The sequence below is a fragment of the Myripristis murdjan genome, chromosome 8 (assembly GCF_902150065.1).
Source record: "Myripristis murdjan chromosome 8, fMyrMur1.1, whole genome shotgun sequence".
NCBI classification, from domain to species: domain Eukaryota; kingdom Metazoa; phylum Chordata; class Actinopteri; order Holocentriformes; family Holocentridae; genus Myripristis; species Myripristis murdjan.
In genome coordinates, this window is record NC_043987.1 from 29,467,802 (window position 1) to 29,479,844 (window position 12,043).

General features: G+C 42.7%; 1 protein-coding gene across 1 annotated transcript in view; it reads left to right on the plus strand.

Annotated features, from left to right (window-relative positions):
* grin2ca (glutamate receptor, ionotropic, N-methyl D-aspartate 2Ca) overlaps window positions 1-12,043 on the plus strand; it is a 76,124-nt gene that overhangs the window by 19,617 nt on the left and 44,464 nt on the right. Inside the window, exon 2 of the mRNA XM_030058208.1 lies at window positions 3,679-4,135. Within this exon, the coding sequence (XP_029914068.1) occupies window positions 3,695-4,135 (441 nt within the window). The 5' untranslated portion in view covers window positions 3,679-3,694. The remainder of the gene's footprint in view (window positions 1-3,678; window positions 4,136-12,043) is intronic.

Here is a 12,043-nt window from a genome sequence, read left to right on the forward strand (position 1 = left end):
TGCTTGGCTCCCCTCAGGCCAGATTACATTCAGTGAGCAGGGGAGCAGACAGGACATGTGACGGCACCCCGAGTTTACAAAGCCTACAGCTGCACTGGATTGGTGGCATTTAGGAAACACAGGCTTTATCATATTCTAAAATGACATATAATATGCACATTTATGCACATTTCATAAACTTCAGTTGTTTCCTGGTATTGTTAAGCCCACAGTTTAGTTAGAATATAATTATACTGTAAATTTGCACATTGCCCACATCTATGCACATTGTATACATCGATGCACACTGTTTTTTTTTTTTTTTTGTTTTTTTTTGCACATTGTTTTTTGCACATTGGGTACTTAGATCTTTAGATCTCGAGTGTCATCTTTTATACTTTATTTTTTTATTTACTTAATCTTGTACTCTGTGGATACTGCTGAAAACTGTGAATTTCCTTCGGGATGAATAAAGTATCTATCTATCTATCTATCTATCTATCTATCTATCTATCTAATTCAGACAATCACTGCCATTATGATGTTATTATGCAATCATAGAATAGTGACCATATTTCGATTGTATGATATATGGTTTAGTAACTCAGAGCTAACAAAGTCAACCTGCTCTGATGTGACACAGCAGGGAAATCGATAAAGCAATTTGTGATTTTCTGATTGCATCTGTATAAAGCGTTGTTGTTTTGATTTAATAGAGGCGTGTTCAACAAATATGAAAAAGAAAACAAGGACAGGTTCACAAAGAGTTCAAATGTGAAAATGTGTCATCCCAGCGTCTCCATAATGCAGCATAGTAGGGTTTTGACGATATTTGCTTCCGCTCTCTCGCTCACCGCGTTACAGCATGACTCAGGCACAATCCGGTTTTTGGCAGTGACGTGATGCAAAAAAGCAACCTGTCTCCTGTCCACAGCTCAGGACAGTACTGTACTTACCACCCGGCTTAGGAGCCAAACAAACTGTGTTCTGAAAAAAAATGAGACATAATTCAGCATGATTGATTGTACCTTGTCATGTATCTTTTATTTCAATATCTGGATGTCCACAGTGACCTTTGATTGAGTAAAGCCTCCAGTCCTTGTACACACAGTGAGGGTTTTTTGGGAGGATTTAGCCCCCGCAATGATGAAACTCCCCTCTCCTTTATGTGTCGGTGCGGTTTCCAGATTCAGCTGACTTTTACAGCTTCAGGGGTCACCGCCCGGCAAATCTACAACGCTGCCCTGCGGTTCAGCTGCGTCACACGGTCTCTGTGATGACGGCATCGTCCAGAGTTTGGAGATTAGACGAGGCAGAAACGTGAGGCGCTGCTTTATGCAGAGTGCGCCTCTCTTGTGGTTTCTGCATGCCAAAACGGCTGCCATGACCCTTGGTGTTAGAGGGCATATCAACAATACAAAGCCAGTTAATGAAGTTGATGATGACTCATTCCCTGTTTGGTTTAATTCTACAGCCACCATCCAGTTCAATAATTCTCCACGTATTTGACCTTCAGACATCCGTCTCAGCTGTTTCACTGCCTTGATTAAACATGTGGAAGGTCAAAGCTTTTAAACATTTGGACCACGTACGTTACTCCCCCTCAAAGACATTAACCCCAAACTATTCCAGTGCTGTCGCAGCTGAAACATGGCTAATGTCATTGGAAGGAATGGGGCAGATGCCCTCTCACAGTGGGGACTAATCAATTTATAGAATGATTTATGAGCCAAGGTGTCGCAGGCAGCACTTACCTGGAGAATCCCATGTAGGATATATTGTGTACAGCCTCCCGTGCATATACGTCGTCATTTATTTGGATTTGGAAACAGGATCCCGTAATGGGTATTCCAGTGTTGTACCACACGCGCACGCCTTATCCTCTGAGAGCACTCCTACAGCTTGTCTTCTTGTTCCTACCTGGACCTCCTAGACTGTATTTTTACAATGATTTCTTAAGGAGGCTGGTGGGAATTCAGTTTATCTTAGCTTATCCTGTGTTATCTTTGCAACAAAGCACTGACTCCGAGTGTTTTGTTTTGTTTCACACTCCATCGGCTCCACCCTCCCCGCGCCCTGCCATCCTTTATGCAACAAAACTATTCTACAGTATGTGCAGGGACCACAAATGACTATACATATTGTTTACTTTTAGAAAAAGTAAAGTCAACAACTATCATATATTTTGACATGTAGTGATTGTAATGAAATGCGCTTTTCTTTTTTGCATGAACAAAATTCCTTCCACTTTTTCTGTGTGGATCAACACAAATCACTATATTGTATAATATATGAAACCCTGCATATTCTTACGTCTGCTTTAATAAATTGTTATTGTAATACATTGAATTTACCTGCACATTTTTCAATATACCACTGTATATTATTCAATAGTGGTAACATTTTTTTCCAGTTAATTATTAGGCTAATTTTTGTAACTAGTGAAGAAATAAACCATTAAATAATTCAATATTTTGACCGCTCAATATGTGAAAATATTTTTCAGGAGGTGGAGAAAAATACAGAACTGCAGAGCACAGCTACAATGAGTCTTGCGCCACATCCAAATCAGTTTATAAGTTGATACACTACAATCAAGCCTGAGGCCATGACGCCTGGCAGGGATTACCGAGGGATTACAATATATTCACCCCACTGGGATTCCATCGCACGGTGGATCAGATCTCTCTGACAGGGGACCAGTGTGCCGTGCTCCCTCAGGCCCACACACCACTGTGACAGATTTGACATAGAGCCTGAGTGTGTCTGACAGCTCAACACAAACCACTGTCTGGCTACACTGCCAATGTGACTGTTAAACTAATGCTGCAGGGTCTGACTTCATTCAACTCTGCTGTGGCATTTCTCCTCCATTACCTTCCTGGGGGAAAAAAGCAAAGCAATTAGGTTTCTGGAAGAAAGTTAAGACAGTCTGGCTGGGGGGTACTGGTTGTGAACCAATCTATTAGTGATGCAGCGCTGCACAAAGAAGTGAGATTTGTTCAAAGGCCAATTTGGGAATTGCCATCCCTTGTAAATACACACTCTGCTAAGTAACTGCCTAATTGTCTGATTAACTGAAGAAACAAGTCTCAAACCTAATATTTGACTTAAAACTTCCCCAAAACAGATGAAGTGTCACATTAACGTCACCGCGCCTGCAACTTCATCGGCCAAAAACCGTGCATTCTGGCATTTCGCAGATTAAATTTGAACGCTTCGGGACAGTGTAAAATTCAGCAACAGCTACAAAAACTAATGTCACGAGAGGAAAATTATAAATCCTCCTTGTTCTCCATTTGTTGCATTAAACATTGGCCACCATCTGTTATGTTGGACTGCAGAATACAACAGCAGCAGGGTGGCAGCTGCTGCCCTAAGACGCAACAACCTGGCCGCTGCCTCGCGTTGCATGCTGACACACTCTAAAAATACAACTGCGGGCTCCGTTAATGGGCTCTTACACTGTCTTAGTTATAGCAGCGCACTGAGCAGAGATGAAGCAAAAAGGTCATTAATCAAAATAAGCCGACTCCAAACAAAAGGCAGTTTGGTTGGCTGGCCGGTTGGGATTACCGAGTATTATCACAACATTTCAGAGAATGACATCAGCCGGTCTCGTGTATCTAATATGTCAATCCCCACTCTCTCCCTCTCCTCCACCCCCCCTCGCCCTTGCCCTTTGACCCTCTCCTCCAGGCAGTAGGTGACTGAGATGGGCGTTCGTCTAGGCCGCTTGAGCGACTCCCCGTGGTGGCCGCCGCCGCTGCTGCTGCTACTGCTGCTGTTGCTGCTGTGCGCTGCCCCCTGCTGCTGGGGCCGGCCCTTCGGGATCCCCGCGCCGGCGGTGAATGTGGCGGTGGTGTTCAGCGGCTCGGCCTACCAGACAGAGATCAAGGGGCGGCTCAGCAGGGAAAACTTCATGGACCTGCCTCTGGAGGTGAACCCCATCACTGTGCTGGTCAATAACACCAACCCGCGGGCCCTGCTCACCCGCATCTGCGACACCCTCACCGCCAACCGCGTGCATGGCGTGGTGTTTGAGGACAACGTCGGCTCGGAGGCCGTGGCGCAGATCCTGGACTTCATTTCCACGCAGACAGCGGTGCCCATTGTGGGCATCAGCGGAGGCTCTGCAGTCGTCTTGCCATACAAGGTCAGTGCAGAGGGCGCGGGGCGGGGGGGCGCGGCCCGTGTGCCAGTGTCACGGCGGGGGGGGTGCGCTCGGCTTCTGTTTTGCCTTTCAGATCTCTCTCTCACACACACACCATTTTGTAAGTCACATTTTTCTAGATTTGCAGAAGTTTGGAGTTTGCCTGGACAAATGTAAGTCATCGATGTCCACGTTTTTCCACGAGGAAGTCACTGAAACTATTGGACGGCTGGATAACTCTTTGATATTCTGTTCAAGGATAGGTTCGGCCATTTTTCAGCTCAGGTCTTATTAAAATGTTGACCCTAAGCTCAACCTCAGCACTGCTTTAACGAGGAGAAACTCACGACTCTGCTGCAGCCTCTGTGTTATTTAGAATTTACAATAATCCTTAGCCTTGAATACATCCACACCATTTTGCTGCTTACATAATGCCGCCTGCTCTTGAACTCGGACCTCAGGATTTCATGAAGTTCACAGTGTCAGTGCAGGAAAAATTTATTCTCTTTTTTTTGGTGTTCCCTGTTTAAGAAAATTCAGAATTTCTTCTTGCATTCATTTATGCCAAGGCTGAAAATGAGTTCCCTGTTTGACTGTGTTGAAGGCGAGCAAGAAGCTGCAGCAGAGTGTTAAGTTTCTAATAACTAAGCAGTACGGTTGTGCCACCCAAGTGTCAAGCCAAAGTGTGTAATAGACCCGCTGGTCGTCTGTAGGAAAGCCTGTCAGTGTTTTCTGTCGCAGAGGTGAGAAAAATGTACGGTTTTATGAAAGAGCAGTAACATGATGTGGTATAAAGGGACTCTGCATAAAGACATGGTGGGTGGTGGACGGGTCAAACACTCGAGTCGGGTCAGGTCACTCATGTTGCCGTGAACGACCTGAACTCAAATCCAAGTCCAAGCAAAAATGGAGGTTGTTTTTAAAGTGTTTACTAATGTTGCTAGTTAAAGTTTCCTAACCTTAACCATAACCTCAGCCTAACCCTAACCTTAACCTCACCTGAGCCAAGTATTTTAGCTAACATTGTATTGTGACGTGTTTCTTTCTAAGGGATGGGTATCAACATTTTCCTACAGCCCGGGTGGAAAAATACTGAAGCTATCCCCAAATCACCTCAAACAACAGTTATCTCTTAGGAGAGCCCCAGATTCAAAAATAAAATGAAGATGGAGCAGAAGTGCAGCTAAGGTGACTCATTTCTGAACACAGTCAGGTAGTGCTCACACTCGATACTTCATTCAAGCGCTAATTATAATCCATAATGAGCGTTATTAGACAGACAGACAGTCACAGTCTGTCACTCCAAAACAACTTCAAGATCAACAAACGGGAAAAATGCCATCCTGCTCAGAGTGGCTTGACAGGAACACCAGACTTGTGACGCACACATCACCTTAACCTTGTCAAGGTCAAATATTAAAAAAAAAACACGTCAAAAATCAAAAGCCAGTCTCATTCAGTTCATTGTTGTTGTTTTTTTTGTTTGTTTCTTTCATATTAAGATTTTGATCACCATCGCCAAGATCACCATATTTTGCATTTTAAAGCTTATATTGTAACATCATTATTACACTGATGAGGTACCGCACGGTTGGGTGAGATGCATGTGACACACACTGCCATTAAATTGCCTTTTAGAGTGCAGGCTCATAGTTTTGGCAGCAGCGATCCATGTCTAGAATCCACTACAAAGAGCTCGAGCGAGGGGACCGACTCTAACTCCTTTAAAAAGGCCGTTCCCTGATGACATTACGGCACGGCGTCCAGGAGGCACAGAGCGGGGAGTCGCCACACACTCCCAGGCAGGAGTTTACACTGTGAGCCCTGCAGCCTGTTTGCTTTTAATGCAATCACTGAGGAAACCAGGCAAATGTCTCTCATGCACCGACGTGAAATGCAGTGCAGCGGCTGGGAGAGGCTGCCAATCTTACACTTAAATTTACACGTTAATGCGGTAATGTGATTTAATAAATGCTACCTTTCGCAGCCTTAATAAATGGCACAGTGGGAGACAGCTCAGCTCCTGCTACTCATTTTTATATGAAGCTCAGTATGAAACAGGTTAACACGGACGCTTCGGGCTAAAGTGGAGCAGAATATATAACTGAAATGTTTGTTTTGTTTTAGACTTGTGGCGGTTTCCTTTGTGGGGAAATAAATAGAAGCCAGAGAGGCTCGCGTACGTGGCAAAACTCTGGGATTTCCTTAATTCATATTTTTTAGACAGCTCCCCGGTCGGCTGTATTCATTTCGGAAAACATGGCGGCCAATCTCGGCATCAGCATGACTTCTCAAGGGTAATCAAAGAGACGTCAATCAGCGGCGTATGCCTCCCACTGGCCATTTCCACGCTAACTATTCTAACTTCAGGATGACAACAGCGACTCTTTCATAATAAATTACAGAATAAATACGTGGAATGTGGGAAAAAAAATGTAATGGTGCTCAGATGACTGACTGCTTTTCATTTGTAATTAGCCAGTAAAAGAAATTCAGTCCGTGAACATACTGTATACCACTTAGTCCATGCATTTAAAGTGCCTTACAATGCAATGAGTACATGCATTATTAATATGGATGGTCCCTGTTGGACTCCAGCGCTAATCCCCTGCTACCCACTGAGGTACCAGGCTTCTGGTAGGCACATACGCCTCCCTGCCTCACTTGGTAATTTGATGTGTGTAGCAAATAGTCACTGCTTATGGGCTTGGGCCCACATATAATCAGTATATTGTAGTAATCATTCCTAAAGGTTAAAAAAAAAAAGGTTGATCTTTGTAAAAATAGCACCAAATCAAAGTTGATGAGTTCTCCGAAGCTGCTATCAGCATTTTTTTTTTTTTTTGTAGAGTCAGGAGTTCAATACCTTTATGATATCAGTTTTCAAAGCCTCTGATGTTAATCTTTACCATTACATAATATTATATTGTAAAAATCTTCCCTGTGGGTTGATGTTGAACCACATATTATAGTCATGACTGAGTGCAGCTCAGTATTAGACAGATGATTCTAATATCTTGTACGCTCCATATTTCAAAGCTTGAATGCCTTTTTTTCTTTTTTTCTTTTACAATCTGGCAATGAGATGCTGCCTGCGTTCATTGAAGGCTGCCAGCTACAAACTCAAGAGGCTGTGAGGAAGCAGAAATGGACGTCTGTCAGCGTATCTGCTTCGTGTCCAAGTGGAGTAGCAGTGACGTTTTTACCACTGGGATCGAATCCACTTGTTCTACACAGAGTAATTAGGGGTGTATATCAAAGTATGTAGAGGAGGAGGTCCAGATGGAGGTACTCCAGGTTTTTAAAAGTGGAAAACAAAGGATAGCTACACAATGAGACTGAGTATCACGACTGGTACTTTCTCAAATGGACATTAAAACTCGGCTCTGAAACCAATCGCACTGACGGGCTGGAACTTTTTGGGATCTTGGCCCGTCGGTCCCCTGTGAGGAGGGGTTTAGTGAAAAAAATCATCTGTGTCTCTGAGAGATCAGTTCATCTGCTGTGCCTGCTAATGCCTTGTCAAACAAGACGTCAAGCCACAACAGGTGACTAGTGTTATTTAAAGGAAAACTCCAACGTTTTGGGCAAAATAGCCTTTTTCTGATGTCCTTCTGGTTCGGTTCCTATGGGTCACATTTCGTGTTAGCTTAGCATAAAGACTTGAAGTCTATGGAGGTCGTTAGCCTAGCTCCGTCAAGGTGGAAAAATAAACCTTACAGCAACTCCGAAGCTGCCTTATTTACACAGTGTGTCATGTGGATTTGAAATGCACATCTTAAAATTTAAAAAAAAAAAAGAAAAAAAAGAAAAAAAAAAGAGCAGCTTCAGGAGAAATTAATTTGTGGTGGATCCTCCTCTACCTTCAGCTGTGATAAATGGATAAATGGAAGGATAAACGTGTTTAGCAGCTACAGTTCCACCATCTACCTTCTGCTAAAATGAAAAAAAACAAAACAAAACAAAAAAAAAACAGTATTTGGCTTTTGCTTTTCTTGGCTTTACTTTAATGAAATAAACAAAGACAGCAGTGGATGCCACAGGTTATTTGTGCCGTCGAGGTGAAGACTGCACAGCTTAAGACAGCTCAATACCATTCAGGGCAAAATGAAGATATGCACAATTTGTTTTTGTTACCAACAATAAAAGCGTGTGTGTGGATTCCAAAGCGCTAGCAGATGGTCCAGATGCACTGGAACCGGAGAGATGATTTTTATGTCAATTCTCTCATCAGATATCGGATAAGGTGACCAGTGACTTGAAAAAAAGTCAGAATAGTCCTTTAGGTTAGACTTGATGTGCAGTCATTGTTGAGTCACTTGTTTTCCGGCTCTCAGCTCGGGCCTTCAGTGAATCCTCCGTCTTAATGAGCGGGCGCGTCGCCTGTTTTTGACTGATTTATTGGATGCTGTCAAAGGTAGTCAATAAGGTAATGCAACTCATTCATTTTTCATATATTTCGGTGAAAGCCAGGAGTCTGATCTTTCAGAAAGTGACAGCATTAAATTAACTGATAAACTGATTCCTGTCCTTGGGGCATTTTAGTGTGTTGATAGGGAATATTATACCCCTCATTATTCACTTTAGTTTCTGTCCAAACAAAACAAAAGGGGGAGAGAAATGGGAAAAAATGCAGCCGGTAAAAACAAGTATGTGAAAATGAAGACTGTAGGTGTTAGACAGGGAGGATTTGGGCGAAGCGGCACAGTTGTTTTATGCAGCCAGTGTGCAAACTATGCCGTGGCTTTCGGCGGATTTCACCAAATTTCTCAAATCTGGTCTTTAGGGGAGCTCATGTCTTATTCAGGGGAGCTCATCTCCCCCTGGCGCCCCTGCAGCTCGCACCCTGGACGCAGCCAAACCGCGAGTCTGCTCTGCCAGGCCTGTGATCTTGCTGTGAGGACCGAAGCCAGGTTCACATGGAAATGAAATCAAAATTGCTTCATTATCACGAGTCAATCACACATCAATCATCTCTCGCAGGCCCGTGGCTGGATCAATAACAGCAATCCAGGCTTACACAAATGCCTGAGATGTTACACAGCCTGAGGAATCTGAACCGCGGCTTCTTCTTTACCCAGAAACCACGGCTCATACTGTACGCCTTCCCAGTGTAACCCAGGCAATAAAACTTTAAAAAAAGGACGATTCCAGCACGACTGATGGGGGTTTTGCTCATTTTTAACATTTACAGTCCTTTAATGTTAATTTTGACTGTTTTTAATACACATGCACCACCATTAAAGATATTTTAAGTTTTAATTGCCATACCCGTCAGACGCACTTCCTCACTTCCAGCAACTCATAACCTGGAATTCATTTTCTAAGGGAAACCCATGGCTGTGAGGGAAGTTGCATCAAAGTGCTGAAAGAGGCTGTAAAATGCCTCATTTGCATCATTTTGTTCGCCGTAAATTAGCATCTCCACCATTTGGTCCGTAGCCAAATCCCCATACATGGAAACTATGAAAGGGCTTTCTGCAAAATGCCAAAAATAAAGACTGCTTTTGAATGGATATCCATGAGATATATACTTTAATACCTCAAAGGTTTTAAAATAAATACATAATTAGGTATTAATTACATCTGCTTGTATCACCTCTGTGAATTCTGATCTTTTAGTTTCTTTTGGAATGGGTTTTTTGGTGACAAAATCAACATCCATTTATTGAAAAAAGTGGATAACTATTAGTATTTTGACAGCAAGAATCAATATGAAGAATAATTAATTGATTATTCTCATTGTTAATTGATGTATTTTATTTTAGGGTATAAAACATGTTATAGCTTCGGTGTAGTAGAGATTATATTTTTGGGATTTGTGTCAAATGCCATTTATGTTTTCCAGAGGGACTGAATGCAGATGATGGGGCCTGCAAAATTTGGGTTTAATTGTCTCTATCAGGCTATAAACTTTTACATTTTTAAAGATGTTATGCTCACCATTGTGTATTACTGTGCACATGAGGGAACACTGCAAAAGTTGAGACAGTTTTTCTAGTTGCACACAAAAAATCAGACATTATGTGTCCAGTTTCTGCTTTTTCTTTGCCAAAATGAATAGTTTTAACCAACAGCAAACATTCTCTGTGGTTACATTAGACTGGTGTTATGTCACTGACAAGCTGTTCAAACCACAGCAAGATGTTTCTACTGCAGTCTGTAGTCTGCAAAATGAACCTCAGCTGAACAAGATTTTCCACAGCTTGATGTCTGCCAACCTTTTCTTTACTGGGACAAACTGATAATGTTTAGACAGTGTTTGGCTCAAAATATTTACACTGAAAAACAACCAAGAGGAAGGGAAACAGTAATCTAATGTGGTAAAAGCACTGGAAAGTGACCGAGGATGATATAAAACAGCGAGGGAATGCAGGAAATGAGCAAAAACTTATAGTTTGGTCTTACTTTACAATCTGTCTTGACTTCCTGTAAGGAGAAAAGCACACATAATTACCATAATAATTTATTTTGGGCAAATATTGTGACTCAATATCCCAGTTTGCAGGGATGGGGCACTCTTATGTGCTTGTCATTACGACAGATAAGCTGGGTGTGTTTTTTAAGGTCTTGCCTTGTGTTCAGTAGTTCATGATGGTTTCAGGTGCCTTTGAATTCTAACTTAAATAATAATTCCTGAAGAGCAGGAGTGTGAATTGGACCATTTTCTCAATGTGCATTCAGCTCAGTCCTCCAGTGCTGCGGAGCCTCATCCTCTGGCAGGCGTTCTGAGCTCAGAGAGGCTACGTCCTTCGAGCCAAAAAGGTGTAAGTGAACAAAATGTAAGTCAGACAGGAGCCAAGCTCTGATTTTCCAAACAAGACCAAAAGCCCGAGGCCCTTCCGAAAACTGGAACACTTCCTGTTTTTTCCCTCTCGCTCCCTTCGCTGCGTCCTAAACCCTCTTGTCTCCCGCTGCACCTGCAAAGCAGCGGCACAGATACAGCGTGACCCGTCTAGACAGAGGGACAGAGAATTTGGCACAAAGGTGAGTGGGACGAGGTGGAAGTCTCAGCGTGAGCGGATTCAGATGCGTTTAATGATAACACAGCTCCTGTCCAAACTTCACTCCACGCACAAATGTGGCTGGACAAATTTAATACCCTGAAAATATTTTGTGATTATCTGAATTGTTTCATTTGGCCACTGTCAACATTATTTTACTGCTGGTTTCAAACAGTATCTGCTGGCATTGCAGCTGTTTGAAATGTCCCTTTTGGGGTCCTGAGTCTTTGGGTCCTCCAGTGTTTAGAAGGTTCATTAGATTTTCTAACCCCACAGATGATCTAATCCTTCATTTGAAGCTAAAACATGAAAATCATCTAAATTAGCCTTTCATGGGGTATTCAAAAGAGATATATGCAAAATCACATCAGATAATCCCACTGATGCTCATCATATTAAAGTGCACAGGAATATAAAGTATGATGCAACTGTAATTTTCAAATGTTAGGGCCTAATTAGCTCTTTTTGTGAGATATGTTAACTAGTATTTGCCTTATCATTAGAAAATAGAATTGTATAGTTGGCACAATAATACCATTATGTCATCACAGTAAATTAAATGATAAAAATGAAATATAACCCAGGCCTAGCTGCATGTGTATCGACCTCATAAAACCTTGACAGTGCAAAGTAAAATTTCCCACACGGTGCAGTTTGTTATCTCTCGAAAACAAACCGACTTCAGTGTCAGGTGTTGCACACACAGTGTCCGACCCCTCTCCCACCTCGTGTCTATAGTATCTTGATCTGGATTCCCTCCAGTTTTGTGAGAAAGGGCAAAAGACTGGAGAGTGGTGCGTCTGTTCCTGGTTGCCGTGCAGGATCTACGTGACGTCAGGAGCACACGGCGGCAGTGCCAGGGCGCTTCACGCTGCGAGGTGCAGGCAGACATATGCCGCAGCAAAGA